The sequence below is a fragment of the Staurois parvus genome, unplaced genomic scaffold (assembly GCF_062004578.1).
Source record: "Staurois parvus isolate SC_StPar_1 unplaced genomic scaffold, SC_StPar_1.0 ptg000018l, whole genome shotgun sequence".
NCBI classification, from domain to species: domain Eukaryota; kingdom Metazoa; phylum Chordata; class Amphibia; order Anura; family Ranidae; genus Staurois; species Staurois parvus.
The window spans coordinates 11,176,192-11,195,777 of record NW_028317814.1 but is presented as its reverse complement, the minus strand read 5'-3'; the positions used below and the strand labels follow the sequence as shown (position 1 = coordinate 11,195,777).

Sequence of the window (19,586 nt, the reverse complement as noted above, 5' to 3'; positions counted from 1 at the left end):
CATGTGACTCGCTCTGCTGTCTCACATGTGACGGTTCAGATGTTTGGCATTGGCTTCTCAGGCACCCAGTGCTGCCACTTTGGGGTGCGAGAGTGAGAGCTCAGCTCTCTGTAAGCTCCAAGAGAGGGCTTTCTCTCTTTACTCCCAGCAGCTGAGCTGTTTTTCGTTTGTTAGATCTCTGTACTTATTATATCTGGTCATTTGTTTTGTTGAATCCACCCAAATATGACTTTTGGATGGATACATGAAGCTGAATAACCCACTGACTCCTTGTGTGTCTGGAAGCTTCTCAGTTGTATGATTTCTCATGAAGGCAATTCCAGATTTTGCATTCTACACCATGAAGTCTTAATCCTTTCCAGTCTCTCTAATAAATCCACATTTTCTACTGGGCAGAAATTAGCTCAAAACTTCAACACCTAGCCAGAACAGAAATAGCTATTTTCAGTGGCCTGAACTGTTAAGTGCAGATAAGGATTACTGTTGGATAGAGCAATTTAATTTATAGTTCTAAGAACTGCTAGGCAATATTAAGATGAAAAAATTATTTCACGATACTTGTTCCTTTCAGTGGCTTGTGTTTGAGAAAGGGGAGGTTGAATCAAATTTATGTCTCTAATTTTTTGTGTTCTCTCTTTTTTCAGTACACCTCCAGCATGCGAGCAAAGTATTTGGCCACTAACCGCCCGGAAACAGACCCTGGGCACTAAGTGCGGGATCCAACAGTCTTCAGATAGATCTCAACCTGCTGTGTTCCTAAAGTGTGGGTCAATGCGTCCCTAAATAAATGTCGCCATTCCCAGGCACCCCCAGCCTTTGAGCCTTGCCTTCAAGCCCCGCCTCCTATGTGCAAACAGCTTGGAAGAGTCCAACACAAGTGTCTTGGGATATCACAAATCGTTGACCTCAACATGGAATTCAACCTTTGATTTACATGCAGCAATCTCATTGCAAAGTTTTTATCACCTGAATTTGACATCAGGCCCTTCAAATAGCTGTGGTTCGTTGCCATAAAGTCACTTTAGTTTTTTTTTTTTGTTTTTTTTTGTTTTTAATTTTTTTTTTTTTTGTGTCAGAATTTATGAAAAGAAGTCAGATTCTTTTTATGTCTTTGTCTAAAATGTGCAATTTTGTTTTAATAATGCAGCGGAATACATAACATTTTTTTCTACTCTTATTTTGTGGCTGCCTTTTATATTCAGTTATTGTTGTATAATGCCGATATTTTGATGTCAGTGTTATGTATATCCTTTTTAAAACCAATGACTCGTGATATTGTAAATTATGGGCAAGGAGACGTAAATTATACATTAGGCAATGTAAAAGAGCATTTAGAGGGTAGTCCTACCCATAGCAGATTGTGTTTTGACTGGGACGAGGCTTGATCACCCATTGGATAATTAGTGCTGCTTAGGACCCCTGCAGAAAGCTCTACTCCAATGCCAACAAGTATCTGATCCAAACCGTTTTTTTGTTTGGACTCTCTATAAGAATACTTGCAGAACAGTGTTCAGTGCCACATGTAGCTCATGGGAAACCCAAGCCTAGCCCACCCCTGCCATGCAAAGGAATGGGAGAGGTCTTTTTCTGGGGTCCTGGAGAGCATTGAAGTTCTGGCAGAAGAACCAACCCTCCTTAACCTACCCAAAATGGAATAGCGCTACTGCATAACATGTTATGGTCAGAACAGCTTTTGATTGAAATACATTTTTGGCATTTTTCCTTTAGACTGCTAATTTCTTCTACAAAGATCCCAATAAAATATACTGCAGGCAACTTGTGCTAAACCTAGCTAAAAATGGATGATGAAAAATAAGCCACACTTCATCCTTCGAAAAGTGAATTTAGTGCCAACTCTCAAGTTCTTGATGGCTATAGGAACTTTTGCTTACATATTTGTGATTTATGACAAGCTCCTTTACAGAACTGTAGCCTATTTATTGGGTTGACTGATCCTTTAAACTATGTCTAATGAATAACCAAAAATTGCAGCTAATCTTAAAGCTTTGTTACCCATTGATAGAGCTACGAGGACATTCCAAAACCTACAACGTTATTCTCTAATATATTTTACTTTTTCTGTTGGTTTAAGACCAGTATCATTGATTTTATTCTGATCAAACTTCTTGCCATAAATAGATCTACATTACGTTGTGGTATTAAGATTCACAAGATAAGATTCTTGCCAGTTACTTCAAACCAAATGTCACTTTGGTTTTCAATCTTAAGCTGAGAATTTAAACTTTATTTTTTTGTTAAATTACCACTCATCAGTTTTCTTAATTTATGATATTTTGACAGTGAAAATGACCACTTTAGCCCTTCCATTGGGTAGCAAGGTAGTTAGAGTAAAAATCTACCTTTAAACTGAAAAATTAGCTATGGGTTGATGCTTTTAAAACACAAGCTGAATGCTTACTTAGCCATACGACTTCGACAAAGAGGTTTTAGCAGCTTGAGCCGTCCGACTGTCTATTCCCACACAAGCCATTTTTGTAGGTCAGAGGATAGCATGTCTGTGCTCAGTCTACGTAGGTTACAAGGTGCATTTGTGGGTACCCTCACCAGAGTACATGTGAAATCTGGTTACAAGGTACTGACATAAAAAATATGACAGCTGTCAATACTGACTTGTGTTTTTTGTTTTTTTGTTTTTTAACATGCATGGTTCAAGGGTGATGTACTTATGGTGGGTCGCTAACTTGGAACATCTGTTAATTCCTGGTCCATGTCTCCATGTAGGGAAAAGCAACAAGTTTGTTTTAATGCCCCCCTTCCCTACAGCATATAGCATTCCTGCATTCCCCCATGTTCTGTTATGGAAAGAGGAAAGGTTTGGATTTGCTTCAAATCATACTAGTAACAACTGACATGGGACTAGGGACTCTGTCTTTGTCCTGGTTTGAGAGAGATGGACCAAGCACAATCACATTTGTGGAAGCAGAGTGAGCTACGTGCTCATAGGTACCAGGTATTTCCATTGTTCTTGGCATTAGAACAGGGGGTTAGGAAAGGGAAGGTGAGTGTAAGCTTCCACTTAGGGGGGCATTAAAGTAAACTTGTTGCTTTGTTCTACGTCATGAAGCAAAGATGGGGATCTCAGCCTTGAAACATGCGTGTTAAAAAATAATAGTAGGCAATGGCAGGTCACATATTTCTGCTTTTTGAAGGTTACCAATAGTTCACCAAGAAAGCCATAAAACAGTTGGTGCCCCAACCTGGACTGACTTCTTGCTATTTGATGGGTGATAGACCAGCAAGTAAGCAGAAATCTCTGCAATGTGGCTACATTCAGCAAACAAAGCCATTGTTTAGCTGTCTGTTGTGATAGGGGAGATCCCCTCTCCTTTTCCTAACCTGTCCATGTGGTCGGTGTCGGACAGAACAGGAAGTGAGGGGAATTCTCCCCGATAGGAACAAATCAGTGTTAAAACCCTATTTAAAACTAGAAAATAGTTTTGATGCCATTATGCACTGAGGAAGGGCCAATTGCCTTTATATGTATTCCATTAGGTGGGAAGTCCTATGGCTCAACTGCCAAAGATCTAAAAACATTAAGCTTGTTTTTTAAAGGTGTCCTTGTCTAGCTAGAGCCTATTTTTCATGTTTTGGTAGAATTTTTTGTTTTTAAAGCCAAATTTTTACACCATTCATGATGATGGCGTATATTCCAGCATGTTTCCCTGTGTATCCTTTCATGTTATACCCTATATTTCAGATACCTTTTCCAGCTGACGAGTGTCTCATGGTATAAACCCCCCATGTGTATTGTGCAAACATCTTGCATGATGCATGACCACTTTCCTGTTTGATTATGGATACTGTACGTGGCACTTGTAGCCATGGCCTTATTTAAGGACACATGCAGCATTCACTAACAAATAGCCAGTCAAGTTTGTTCCCTTTAGTGATATCAGATATAAAGATTTCACTGTAGGATACTTCACACTATGGCTTTTTTGCACTGTTCTTAAATAAGGTCAAGTGTCTCACTTTTTGCTTGGATACATGGATAGGGATAAGAGTTGCCTTTACTTGGAAGCCTGTAAATTGATTCATTTTTAAGGTTTACTACCTCCTGTAACCAACATACTGCATTTACTCCCCTGTCTCTGCTGTATGTAGCTATAGGATTATAATCATATTTTTGTCAAGGTGACATACTTATTTTAAAGTGTTTTATTGATATTTTGTTTATTGTAAAACCTGTGATTCTTACTGCATCTTAAAATTTCACAACATAACCTAGTGCTGGTGGTGACATTCTGCAAACTTTACAGGCCAGTAAAAAAAAAAAATGTAAAGACTGGGGAAGGGTTAGGCCCTCTCCAATGTTTTCATTGCTTTCTCTTTCCCAGCTGGGCAGAGTCACCCCTTTATTTATCACTAAGAAAATGATAGGAGTTGTCATCAGAGCAAGAAGTGAGGGAAAATCCATCAATTTGGATTCAGGTTCCTATGACAACTCTATACAATGGCAATTCTGTTTTACTTTAGATGATTTCCTAGCATTACCTGTATTGTCTCCAGCGGGTTACAGGCAGCAAAAAAAATAAAAAAAGCTAGGCTTTCATAAATTGGAAAACCTTTCATTGGAAGAATTTAATATAGCATATTCAATTACTTTGCAGGTGGTTTCATAATTTTCTGCTACTGTAAATGATATCACCTACTCAGTCTTCATCTTCCAATGATTTCTGTGACCAAAAAAAACTCAGTTCCTTTTTCATTGGAACTATGGCAACAGTATTACTCATCTCTGGAATCCTTGTCCTCTGGCTTCTGTGCTTGGCTCACGGTCTTTTTCAGAAGTCTATACAGAACTTGAGGTCAAATTATATGTACATTTTTGCACAAAGTATAGCGCTCGTTGGAATGTCCATCTCTGCTTTAGATGTTAGTTGGTGAGAGCAATGCCAGGGTTAAGTGTGTACAGTATTCAGAACATTTATAGTAAAAGTAGAACCTCCTACCTAATCATCACAAGAGTTCAGAAAGTGCACAAGCCTGTTTCTTTGTTTTAAATAACAGAAGCAGGTAAGGAGCCGCAATAAAGTTTTCTAAATACTTGCAATGTATTGTGTTTTTCTGAACAAAAATGGATTTTTATTTTAACTTAATTTTCCAACAGAAGAATTCCCTACTTTAATTGGTAACATCTTTATGTTTACTGGCCCTTAAAGTATGTAGTTAACTCTGCGCACTAATGATGGAATATACTTTTATACCATAATTACACTATTTTACCACTTACAACTTTTTTTTCTTTCATTGGAGGAAATACCACTCCTGTATATTATGGATAATTTATTTTTCATCCCTTTTAATCTCATGGACATACCTGAACCACAATATAGAAGGACACCTTGTAAAATCTGGAGTGCACTGAAGCCTCATGATCTACAAACCATCCATAACTGGAGATTTTAGACTTAAATCACTGGTGCTAAAGATATTGAGTCTAACTTTAAACCATAGCATTGCCGACTGTCAGGTCCCGAAAACTCTATGGATTAGCAGTGGGATTTTTTTTTACAGTGATTGTCTTACTACATGGGAAATTATATATCATCAACGTATCTGACTTCTCTTCTCTTTCATCATGATGACTCCCTTTTAATAATAAAAGCAGAACTTAAAATTCCACCCAAGAATTCAGATTTTCTGTCTTGCTTCTGTTCTTAATGGTTTGGACCACAGAAAGTAACTGAGCCATGTTGACCCACCAAGGCCGTCAAAGACAAATCTCTTTCATTCATCATAACCTCTTTTTGGAAGCACAATAATGTTGTTTGCACCTTGATTTTGGCTTCAATATTTTTTTATTTGTGTACTTTATTCATAAAGAGAACAGCTGGGATGAATTGGAAAAAAAAAAAAACTGTTTCAGAAAAGACATCTTCAAAATGTGAACTGTAAATAGCATGTTGGACTTTGTGTCCAGTCTCAAAGACTGCCTTGTTATTGTAAAAGAAATCCAACTCAAGACACAACAGTCTTGAGAATTACTGTTGTGTTTGTATCCTGTGCGTGATATTAATAGGTTCAACTTGCTTGCCATTTATAGGAGCTTTCACTCAAGTCTTGTCTTTTCACATGGTTTTTTCTCATATGCTCTTAAGATACTTCATAAAAAAAGAAAAAAAAATGAGAAGGGGTTGGAGCTACAACATAGGTCAGGATACCTTTAAGTATTGAAGGCCTATGTGGGTGTGTGCACATAGAAAATATTTGGTCAATCAATTGTTTGTCTGCTTGGCGGAAGAAAACATACACATTATCAGTACTTCAAGCAGACCTGTTACTTATTTTTAGTAGAGAGACTGCTGCAAAGGAAGAATAGAGGGAACTATAGTCACTGTGCCTTTGCATTATAATATTTTTAGAAATATATAGAGTGAATATTGGGACTCAGTGCAGTCTTACAGTATATGCATCCTTTTATGGTAGTTCTATGATGTCAACGTTGGCCCTATCCTGCCCATTTGACACCAGCCTTCTGATAATTGGTAGACTTGCTCTGTATGAACATTTAGCACCCATGCTGTGTGTTTGTATTGCATGCATGGAGGATGTTGTAGCCATAAAGCATCATGTTGGACTTAGCCCCATGCATGGCTTAGTTGTTTGAATAGGCATAAAATGTCCTTTCTTGATTTGCCAGTTTTCAGCATGTATATGGGCATCTAAGAGTAGTTTGTGCCATTTTATCATTGCAGAAAAACAAATTGGAGAGCAAAGTGAAATAAGGTGTAACATCTATCATACCATTAAACTTCTAGATTTATCTACAGTTACATATTTTATCCTACCTGCTTCTCTGAGGTCTAGAAGTGGCAATGGTACCCAACTCTCCCTCACACTAACCACCTAGCACTGTCAAGATGACATGCACATAATTCACATTTCAGAGCTTTGATATAAACTTAATGCCTAAACAAAACTGTGTCTAGCCTTCTCTACCTCCTTCCATTGCAGCATTATGTCTACTACAAAGTGATTCACTTTAAGAGTAAGTGCCTGAGTGATAGAACATCGAATGAAGACAGAGGCTGTCCTCTAATTTCACTAAGTTTTTTGAGACTTCTGTTAGAAAGTTGTAGGACCATAAAAAGCCAAAATGGAAAGCTGGTGGGTCAACTTTAGCAGTGTGCTTGTTTACTTAGTCTTATTGACCCTTGGTAACTAGTTCTCTTTGTTAAGTATTTTGTACTGGCCATTTTAACTTATCTATATATAACTCTTTCAATGGAGTTTTTCAACACCCCCCTTCCCCTTTCCAGTGCAAGTGCTAAATCAGTGGAACAATGATTGACCCAGCGGGAAAGGGGTGCAAGAGAAACCCTATCAAGAATGATTAGCTAGGTTTGTGTGCAGGAGTTGAACAATGCCAATATTCATAGCTATTACCCATAATCAGGCCAAAATTGGCTGATGGGCCTTGATTGGGTTACCTAACAATGGGTTTTAGGGCTCTGTATTCTTTTTATGGAGCTCACTATGCAATTACTAGTTGTGAATTTTACAGGTTAGAAGTGTTGGCTAGCAACTTGTACAGTTTTACCCGCACTCTTAGGTTTCCTTGTTAATGAAAACATGAGAGTGGTAGAGGTGTCTGTTGAGTAACCTAATTCTAGCCATCATTACATATGTTTGAACATAGGGAGTTAATTGACCGTTTGGTGTGGACAACAATAAATAAATGAGACCCATTGTTAAGAGTCCGCTCTACTCCATAATTGTATTTGTTTCTTGAAGGAACAATTGTGATTATCTGCTGTAGGTTTTGCACACAAGTTACCAACATTAATCTTGAAGGAGGTCAGGCTTGGTTCACCAAGATACACGCAGAAGTTTAACAAATCTCTTAACACCTTCAGTGTGCTGCCATTTCCATACAAGGCATGTTTGCTTGTCTTTTGGGCCGTTAGTGGATTTTGCTTTGATATAACAATTTGTGCTAATATTACCACCGCAACTAAAGACAGATGCCAGTAGTTAGTAGATGGGCCCTGCCAATGGTTGGTAGACTCGCTATCTAACTGGGGAATGTTGCAGACCTGATATAAGCAAGACTCCAGGCAAGAAACTAAATGAAACAACTAAATGCACATATTAAATATATGGGAATTGTCCTACTTGCCAAGGTAATTGTAAATCTGTTCAGGGGGACAAGTAATTCATGCAACTTTTGCCTCCACTATCACTCCACTGGTTTGCGGTTTAGATTTACATCTTACTTTCCTACATCATTACTATTCATTGGATAATAAAAAGACACTGTGTTGCTGATTTAATGCCCAATGAATATGCTTGAGGGGGAAGAAGTGACTTGAGAAACTGCAAAGCTGAACCAGGAAAATGTGGATGTCGCCTGTTTGACTGTGCCGTGTACCAGATATGTGAGAATCGCGCATCAAGCTGAACAGAAGCAAAAAATCATTTGAATCCTAAAGTAGGGCATACCTATTTATTTGAACTGTGTATTTAGCTGTCTGAAATTTCTCACCATGCAGTATATCTTCCTTACTAGAAGTTCATATGCATGCAGTAGGACTTTTATTACTGCTTCTGTGTGTGTGTTTATCTACTGCGTAGTGATATATTACACTGATCTTGAAAGTACATCAAACCAAACTTTTAAGCCCATGCCCACAAAGACATTGATCTGTTGTCTCTGTAATTGGCCTGGTTAAGTCAAAAGTCATCTTTATCATTCCTAATTTATGAATTGTGGAAGGAAAGTTTAATTGTCTAAGAAGAGCCACAAATTCCAATGATAGTGGCATAGGCAGTGCCTTGGGTGTTGAGCCCAAAACCAAAATACTGAACATCAACTATATTAACCATCTTTCAAAACAACGGTGAGTTTAGTTTGTTTTAGATCTAGCAATATTCTGAGCAGCATACTTACTTCAAAGGATTTATTAGGCTGATGCTAATACTTACAATGAGAGGTTGATGCATCTGTACATAGACCACTTAAGTCACTGTATGCAGTCATTGCATATCTGTTTTGCCCTCAATACAATTCCAAAGTTAGGTTGGAATTCTTAGGTCTTGTTTTTAATTTACCTGTATTTGCGCCAGAACCCTGTTTTGATTGCCTGAACTGGCTAATATGCCCAATTACTGCTACTCTAATCTGCCCTTTGGGAACATCCTACACTTATTTTTCCAATTTATACTCTTCTTTTACAACAGTCACTAAACCCTGATGAAGGTGAGCTCTTTCAACCCCAAAAACACATTGGCTGTAATTGAATTAGTATTTTAATAAAAACAACTGCTGGACTTCTTGTACATGAACTACACTAATGACTTAACAGAATTAGGAATATGTTGGCAGATAATAGAAGTCTTTATATACTGTATGTGTTTCAGCTGTGCATTTAGCGGTTTGCCTGGAGTTCAGCTTTAAATGTCAGATATAGTCAGATTCAGCAGTCTGCATTCGTGGATTTGCAGCACAGAGTCAACTAACACTTTAAGTGCTCATGTGTATTGAGCCATCCTACCAAACTAACCATTGTTACCTTTTGGAGTCAAGGAGTGCTCAGCAGGTGCTATTATCAGCTGCTTATAGGCTAAGGATCTCAGTCACCAGGTCCATTGTTATTATTAAGGAATAATCTTAGAGACATTTGGATGCATACATAGATTTCCAGCAGGGCAAGTGCAGGCTGGATTGTCTATTGGAGGCATATTCCAAAAATATTTGTCAAATTTGCCAATTTCAGAAACTGTAATAGCTTTTTATCATAGAATCCTAGCTTATGTTGATTTACTGGCATGCACAGCATACTTTTGGGTCCTGAAGCCCTACCGTAACACTGCAAATTCTAATAATTCTGGACCATGTTCTAATGTAAGACTGGCCATACATTATGATATTTTTTTTTTCGTTTGACCAATGGGTTGAATGAAAGAAAAGGCCTCGATTTCCCCCCCCCCCCCCCCCCATCCACACATTGATTGTGGAATGGGAAATCTCTCCCGCTGTGGTACTGACAACGGGGAGCCTTCCTCACCATTGGAGAACAATAATATCTATCACTGGTGCCACTGATCTTTCAGGGAAAAGCCCTACAGGCTCATTGTACACAAGTCAATCGGTAGATCATCTTGTGTACAACCAGCATGCCCATACATGGATCGAAATTCATGTCCCTGCCAAATTTCGATTCTTGTATGGCCGGCTTAGCTCTTACTGGGATATAATGTGGAGCTGTGCCCCCTCCCTCCTCATGGTTTGCATATAGACTATGATGACTACAATCCAACTCCCTTTCTCACCCTTATTGAGAAGTCTGTTTTGAAGGCCACAAACCAGAATGCAGTGCATAAGTCTTACATGCAGTCTAGTGAAATTCTAAAAAAAAACAAAATTTTTTTTTTAGTATTCTTTTTTAACAAATATATTCTCTGTAACTTTTAATAAAGTGATTATCTTTTTTTTTTTTTAGAAGACGCTATCCTTAGAATTCATAAAGACTGACTGGATTTTGCAAAAGTGTCTCGCATATGTTTTAAAAGTGGTGTAGCATGTGCCAAATTCATATCTAGAACTTGTAATTGAATTTGGCACATGCTGTGCAACTTTTAGAATGCATGCAAGACACTTTTTAGCAAAATCTGTGTCTATGCCAAAAGAAAGTTGATCTTAGTAGCCCCACTTTCATAAGACATGAACTGTCTGGGTTTTATTTTGAAGTTGGTACACATATAGCGCCACAATGTAGAATTGGAGCAACTAAGAACTACCTGAATTTGGTGCACGAGTTGCTGGCAAAACCAAAACTGTCAGATGTTTTTTTTTAATTGGGCGCAACACATTAGCAAGAGCATTTCCCACCAGAAAGTGGTGCCTCAATTTTTTTGAATTCCTCCCTAGATCTTTTGAGCTTTATTTTTAGCAAGATGTTTTTCTCAGTCCTCATCATGGTTGAATCCTAAAATTCTTAGTGATGTGAGAAATTAACATTCTGCTCTCCACAGCGTAGACTTCCGAAGCTTGCATTAACACCAATCAATGTGATTTCATGCTATCTATATTCCATCTGGGAATATTTACAGAATATAGGTAAAGCCAGGTCAGGTAACCAGATTGCTTAGCATGGTGTGAAACGAGATCGCATATGGTCCTGCTGATGGCAGAATAGAGTCAGGATTTTCTCTCTGGGATCCCAAGAATTTTAGTCTACCTGTCAGGATAAAGAGTACGTCTTTTTAAGGTTTATGCTTCTGTGCTGTCACCCTCATCCTTGCTTTACTACTAAGTGAGTCACGTAAGTTGAAACGACTGATATTGTAATGCTTCATCTAGATCTCTACCGGGACCCCTTATGTAGCAACCGCTTGGAATGCACACAAGGACAGAGCTCATCCTAGCTCTAGACATTTAATGGAAAAGGGAGAAGTCCTGGAAATCGTACATCTTTGCAAAACGCCGTAATATGGCGTATGATAGCTTCAGCCCAGGTTGCAACTAGGCCATGCCCTCAACACATTTCACTTTTCCATGGAGCTTAGTCATGGAGATTTGTCATGATACCCATGTTTAAGCTTTGTGGGTGCAATTAAATGCTTGGGGGCATGGTGTGGTTGGAGCCCGGGCTGAGACTGTTATACATCTTACGGGGTTTTGCAAAGATCTGTGACTTCCAGGACTTCTCCCTTTCCATCTCATGTTGTGGCTGCAGTTTTAGTGCCATGGCATGGATTGATTCCCCCTGCCCATGCATTATTCCACCTAATGTGTGTTTATTCACCAGAGGGACAAGCAACTTCTGGGGTCACATAACATTCAGTGCACGCCTAGTCATTTCTCTGCGTTACATCTCTTCCAGCTTGGTAAGCTCTGTTAATAGCTCTCGCTTGCCCAAACACTAGACTGAGAGGGTGAGGGATTGTGGAATATGTAGCTTGTTCACAGGAAGTGTCCATTCTCAGACCAAAGACGGAGGTCATGCATTAATGTGCACAGGCCTCAGGTTTCTAACAAACGCAGTTCTTCACAGGTTTGTGAAGATTTACTGTACTATAGGCTGTGCATGCAATGCAAAAAATGACACCATTAAATTATATGATCAATGCACATCCTATGTAGATGAAAAAGAAGGTGCAAGTAGGAAGGTTTATAATGCCTTTAAGGAACAAGTAGTGATGCTGGCTCCTCTATTTCTATTCTGGCAGGCCATGGTGGATGATGGAGATCCAAACAAACCTGAGATGTCCATATAACCAAAACTGACATTAGTTTGGGCACACTCACCAACTAGCCTGTATGTGTGATTTGAAAAAGAGTCATTCCACCCAAACCTGAGATGTCCATCTAACCAAAATTGATGTTCGTTTGGGTACACTCACCACCTAGCCTGTATGTGTGATTTGAAAAAGGACCATTCCACCCAAACCTGAGATGTCCACCTAACCAAACGGACGTTAGTTTGGGTGTACTTACCACCTAGCCTGTATGTGTGATTTGAACAGGGTCATTCCACCCAAACCTGAGATGTCCATCTAACCAAACGGAAGTTAGTTTGGGTGTACTTACCACCTAGCCTGTATGTGTGATTTGAAAAAGGATCATTCCACCCAAACCTGAGATGTCCATCTAACCAAACGGAAGTTAGTTTGGGTGTACTTACCACCTAGCCTGTATGTGTGATTTGAAAAAGGATCATTCCACCCAAACCTGAGATGTTCATCTAACCAAACGGATGTTAGTTTGGGTGTACTTACCACCTAGCCTGTATGTGTGATTTGAACAGGGTCATTCCACCCAAACCTGAGATGTCCATCTAACCAAAACTGATGTTCGTTTGGGTACACTCACCACCTAGCCTGTATGTGTGATTTGAAAAGGGTCATTCCACCCAAACCTGAGATATCCATCTAACCAAAACTGACATTTGTTTGGGTGCACTTACCACCTAGTCTGTGTGCAATTTGAACATATTCATTCCACCCAAACCTGAGATGTCCTTCTAACCAAAACTGATGTTTGGGTACACTCACCACCTAGCCTGTATGTGTGATTCGAAAAAGGGTCATTCCACCCAAACCTGAGATGTCCATCTAACCAAAACTGACATATTAGTTGGACTGCACTTACCACCTAACCTATATGTGTGATTTGAAAAGGGTCATTCCACCCACATTTTCTATTTCCATTGTGGTTGGATGATGATGGCTGTAAACATCCAGTGGTTTTTCATAATTCTCGGTAACAATGTGAAACTGTGCTAATGTGGGGCTAAACAACAGGTTTGCTATAATTACCCTCCTCAGCAGCACATACTCATTTTGTCGCACTATTTGGCTGCCAGGAGCAGGAAAAGCCATCCTGCATAAGGTATGAGTCGCTTAGGTCATGGCTTACACTGGGGTATGGATTCTTCACGTTCTAGAACTGCTGATTGGTCCAGCTTTGTCACACTTCTCTAAGTACTTGGAGGCACCATGTATTTTCTTTGTTTCCTGGGGCTGAATGGAACGATGAGAGAGCTAAGTAAAGATAACTGTATACGGTTTTAGGGTTAAATCAAAACCTGTTGCTTTGACCTGCAATAGCAAAGCAACTGGTGCTTCAAGCAATAAAACTTGCTTGAGTTCCCAAACCTGCAACTGCTCCCCTTCCTTCATTCTACTCGTGTGATATAAAATAAATTAAAATTGAAAGGGGTGCCCCTCTCCCTAGTGGATGCTGGAAGTAGGTGGAGATGAGAACCCAGGTGAAAAGGCCTTGAAAACATACATACATATTAGAACAGTGTGTGGTCCAACCTTCTGCCATCTACCTGAACATAAAATAATTCTAAAATACTTTAGAAAATGACAGCCATACTTGTGTTTTAACATCTGTTAATACATTTTCTTCGAGGAAATAAAAAAACTGAAACCGGTAGCAACATTTTCTAGTTTTGTTCCTAACTTTTGTTAAACAGAAATTGCTTTTGTCCTGTTGCATATGATTTGAAAAATGCATTTTTGAAAATGGTTTCTACTTTTGTTGAGACTTCCCTGCACTGAACATTTTTTTTTTTTTTTGTTGAATACTATGAAAAGATGTACAGGCACCTTTTGTCTCCTCTGTTAACTAATAGCGTCCTTCGTTATGATTTAACCCTTTCTTTGCCAAGTGCAAGGGTTCATAGCGATTTTTACTGTGCTTTATTTTGCAAGCAAAAAAAATAATTACAAATGTTGGATCATAAATTGTAATTTCTGTGGTTTCCATTCAACTGGGATATCATGTTTTAAAATAAAATGTTTGAAAAAAAAACAAAAAAACAGGGCTACATTCATTATTACACTTTTCAAAATGTTGAAGGAGCACAGCATAGTTTTATTTTGAATGAACATGAATTTTTAACTGGTTTAGCTTCAGAGCCATTTTCACTTTTTGGTTACAGTATAGGGCTATTATTTAACCACTTCTATACTGGACACTTTTAGCCCCTTGCCCAGGCCAGCTTTCAGCGCTTTCACAGCTTCACACTTTGACAATTGTGCAGTCATGCAACACTGTAACCATATAAAAATTTATTTTTTTTCACACAAATAGAGCTTTTTTTGATGGTATTTAATCAGCACTAGGTTTTTTTTTTATTTTTTGCTAAATAAACTTTAAAAAAAGAATTAAAATTTGGGGGAAAAAAAATAAAAATTAAAAAACAAACATTTTTTTTCTTTGTTTCTGTTATACAATTTTGCAAATAAATAATCTTTCTTTACAAATTTAGGCCACAAAGTATACTGCTACATTTCTTTGGTGAAAATAACCCAAATCAGTGTATATATATGACTGTTTAATCTGTAGGAAAGTTATGGAGTCCACAACCTTTGGGAGATGTATCTGAACATCAAAACCAATCTAATATCTTGAGGCCTTTTTGGAAAGAAGACAGTCTTTATTTAGTAAGTAATTTATTAGTATTTAGTAATTATTAAGTTTAGCAAATTTAGTAATTACGTTTATTTAGTACTCAGTAAGAGGCACGGTGAGTTTTGTGGTTTTTGTCACAAATTTTTAGAAAATGAAATTTTTTTTTAAAGGTTTTTTTTCACTTTTTTTAATATATTTATTTTTTACATACTGTCACCGGTGCACTACAGTATCTTCATATAACTGGTGTGGCAGTGATCAGAAAACTGGTGACAGTGTGTAACAAGACAAAAACATTTCATTTTTTTTTTTTTCACTGTTTCACTGACAATTTCACTGTTATAAGCAACCATTTTTCCTGAATGAAAACTATTAATTCAGTGTTTGGCCACAGCTAATCACATGGTACAGATGGGCTGTGATTGGCTCTGTCTGTACCATGTGATCACTGTGACCAGTCTCAGAGATCAACACAATTGTACACAATGAATGGAATCAATAGAAGCCATTTATTGTATACAACTGTCATGTGATCTGCTGTGATTGGTCACAGCGATCGCATAGTATTGGCTACAGGCTGGTACACTGATCTGTCAAGTGCTGTGTGACAGATCGTGCTACAGTGCAGCCTGTGGGGCACACGCGAGGAGCACTCTTGGAAGGACGCCATATGACATCCACCCAGAATGAGAGAGCTCCAGCCCAGCCGTCATTTGACTATAGGCCAGTTGGGAAGGTATTAACCACTAGGGGACCAGCCACAGTACATATACTGCGGCAGAGCAGCCCCTGTGCTCAGGATCATGTTTATAAACATCATCCTGTTTACAAGGCAGGGGGTGCGCGTGACCGCCCTACCCGTGGCACCGATCGCGGCCACGGGTGTCAATGACCGGGTCCCGGCCGGTGGTTATCCGCTGGAGCACGGCGATTGTCGGCAAACACTGACAGGGAAAAAGGCTGCATTGTTTTTAATGGAGCTCTCCTCCCTGTCAGTTTTCAGCACACTGTTCTGGATTGCTGAGTTCAGCTTTCTGAAACAGTGTGTAACAGTGAAGTACACACCCCCCGCCCCCTAGTAAAACACTCCCCTCACACAGTTAACCCTTTGCTTGCCTCCAAAGGTTAACCCCTTCCTGCCCAGTGCCATTAATACAGTCAGTGTTTTTTTTTTTTGCATTGATCACTGTATTGGTGTCACTGGGGATGTCCGTGACCCCAAGTCAAATCCCCCCCAGTGTCAGAATGTCTGCTGCAGTCCCGCCATAAGTCGCTGATCGCTGCCATAAGTCGCTGATTGCCGCTATTAGTATAAAAAAAATTTAATATCTATACCGCCATTTGTAAACGCTATATCTTTCACGTAAACCAATTAATTTACACGCATTGGGATTTTTTTTTTAGCAAAGACATGGCGCAGAATACATTTTGGCCTTAATTTATGATGAAATTTGATTTTTACATTTTTTTTACTGGACATGTTTTAAAGCAGAAAGTCCAAAATATTGTTTTTCTCAAAATTGTCACTTTTTTTTCTATAGCGCAAAAAATAAAAACGGCACAGGTGATAAATTACCACCGAAAGAAAGCACAGTTCGTGGGGAATAAAGTATGTAAATTTCATTTTGGTGCAGTGTTGCATGACCGAGCAATTGGCAGTTAAAGTAACGCAGCGCCGTAACACAAACCGCTTCTGTAAACTTAATGTAATTACTTGTTTTTTTTTTTTGGGGGGGGGGGGATAAATAACAAACATAGTATACTTGCCTACTCTATGCAATGGTTTTGCACAGAGCAGCTGCGATCCTCCTCTTGGTTCCCCTGCTCTTGGCTCCTCCCCACTGCCAAGTGCCCCCAAAGCAAGCCTCTTGCTATGGGGGCACTTGTGCATGCTCGCTCTCGAGTCCCACTCTGTGTGTCTGTTGACAGCTCAATACTGCCCTGATGGCTACTGCAGCTGTCTCTGAGCCGATATAGAGGGAGATAGATGCTGCTCTCATGCACATCAGGCTCAGGTAAGTATAAGAGGATGCATGCAGAAGGAATTCTTACCCTAATGCAGTGAATACATTAAGGTAAAGCACCTTTTTGCCTTTATAACCACTTTAACAATAATTTTATTACTTTTGATACCAAAGTGGGGCATGCATTATTTTGTTTTGTTTTGGTAGGACTTATAGGGATTACTTTTGGTAGTATTATTTTCAAAGATTCACATATTTAAATTGAAGTAAAACACAGAAAATGTTAACTTTTTATTACCATTTTAAAATAACAAGTGTTACCTTAGGTATGAAATGCTAATTTTATTCTACAATTTTCCCATTTATTTTGACACTAAAATTAATGTTTTTAGCTCAATGCATTTCCAAACAAAATGAAGACAATTTTGTACAAGCAGTATCAGTTTGCAAACATTTTTTAACAGTTATACTAGGAAAATATAAGAAACAAAATGAAGAAAATGCAAATACAAGTTTGTATGGTAAAAATAAAAAAAATGGCAGAAAAAAAAGTAAGAATGGGGAAGTTGATGAGGGCTATCCATGTTTACATTTTAACTGACATTGATGGGTAACTGCTGCTTTTGCTGGTCATGGCTGAATTGGCTATTAAGGGTAGCTGTGATCTACAGATCATGACCCTGGCTGTCAAACTGATAGCTATCAGCAGCTACTTGAGTGCTGGGAAGGAAGGACTCTATGGTGTATGAAGTACAGCTTAAGTCTTGTTATTGTACATACAGTAACAGTATATCTAGATCATGCAGTACAGGACACAGGCTGGATATTCATAGACCCTACGTAATAGGTTGGTACATTCAGGTGCTTGGATATTTGCATAGCTTTGCTGGACACGTTGGACTTTTATTTCAACAATAGAAGCCATGCATCTGGATTGTTGCAACCTCGGTATAAGCTTGGGAGCTGTACCTGGACCCCCCGTTGTAGGGACAGCCTATAATGTTGCTTCAGACATTGGATCCAGCTTGGGCGCTCAACCCTTGTTTGTAAGTAAGCTGTATAGCTATTCAGGTTCAAGGCTGTGGTCCATTCCTATGGAACCCAAACCCTAAAGACCAGCAGGAGCTATACCCACGTAGGTGAAGCTTGGACTCTGATTAGAGACCAGCAACATGGACAGGTAAGACAGGCTTTCCCTGCACTGAACCGATACGGTAACCTCACTTATTACAGGTTTTCTAAATAGTTTTATTTCATTGTGTTTGAAATGTATTTACTTGTTCAGTTTTAAATTTGCTGGTAAAATTCCACCATTCAGAGTATAGACAGGTGGATGACTAGGCGTTACATCACACCACCTGTTATACTTTTACCGCAACGTCTCCATAGAGTCCTCTTTAAAGCGGAGTTCCACCCAAAAGGGGAAGTTCTGCTTTAAAGATTGGTCCCTATCTCCCCATTAAGGATTGGTACCTGTGGGGGGGGGGGGGGGGGGAAATGGGTACCCGAATTTGACAAGTACCCACTCCCACTTCCGCTGTGATCAGAAGTGGAAGTTGTCCTCCTACCCTCCCTTTTTGTGGGACACGTGGGGGCCATTTAGGAAGCACAGCGCTACTCGCACATGTGCAATGGGCACCTGCCTGTGAAGCTGCAAGCTATCACAGCCGGGTTCCCACACTGAAGATGACGGCGCCTGGAATACAGGACGGCCGGTGAAACGGGCTGCGGCAGGGGCAACGCGGGATCTTGGGACAGCTGATCACCTTTTGCAGCTATAACAGCTTCAACTCTTCTGGGAAGGCTGTCCACAAGGTTTAGGAGTGTGTCTATGGGAATATTTAACCATTCTTCCAGAAGCGCATGAGTGAGGTCAGGCACTGATGTCGGAGGAGAAGGCCTGGCTCAAGGTCTCCACTCTAATTCATCCCAAAGGTGTTCTATTGGGTTGAGGTCAGGACTCTGTGCAGGCCAGTCAAGTTCCTCCACCCCAAACTCGCTCATCCATGTCTTTATGGACCTTGATTTGTACACTGGTTCACAGTCATGTTGGAACAGGAAGGGGCCATCCCCAAAGTCTTCCCACAAAGTTGGGAGCATGAAATTGTCCAAAATGTCTTGGTATGCTGATGCCTTAAGAGTTCCCTTCACTGGAAATAGGGGCCAAGCCCAACCCCTAAAAACAACCCCACATCATAATCCCCCCTCCACCAAACTTGCTAAAGAAGCTGAGGGTAAAGGTGATGGACTGGCCAAGCATGTCTCCAGACTTAAACCCTACTGCGCATCTGTGGGGCATCCTCAAATGGAAGGTGAAGGAGCACAAGGTTTCTAACATCCACCAGCTCCATGATGTCGTCATGGAGGAGTGGAAGAGGACTCCAGTGGCAACCTGTGAAGCTCTAGTGAACTCCATGCCCAAGAGGGTTATGGCAGTGCTGGAAAATAATGGTGGCCACACAAAATATTGACACTTTGGGCCCAATGTGGACATTGGACATCATTGGTGTCACTGACACCAATGATGGGGCACTATTCCTCTCACTGACACCAATGATGGGGCACTATTCCTCTCACTGACACCTATGATGGGGCACTATTCCTCCCACTGATACTAATGATGGTGCACTATTTCTTCCACTGACATCACTGATGGGGCTCTATTCCTCTCATTGACACCAATGATGGGGCACTATTCCTCCCACTGATACCAATGATGGGGCACTATTCCT

The 19,586-nt window shown here is 39.7% G+C and overlaps 1 protein-coding gene across 4 annotated transcripts in view; it reads left to right on the top strand.

The window, feature by feature from the left end:
* TTYH3 (tweety family member 3) overlaps positions 1–7,724 on the top strand; it is a 204,577-nt gene extending 196,853 nt beyond the window's left edge. For all 4 annotated transcript variants that reach the window (XM_089682543.1, XM_089682523.1, XM_089682565.1 and 1 more), the window contains one exon: positions 645–7,724. Coding sequence is in view for 2 of the 4 variants with exons in the window: in XM_089682554.1 (XP_089538680.1) it covers positions 645–710 (66 nt within the window). In the remaining 2 variants the exon portion in view is untranslated. The remainder of the gene's footprint in view (positions 1–644) is intronic.
* Positions 7,725–19,586: the final 11,862 nt, after the last annotated feature.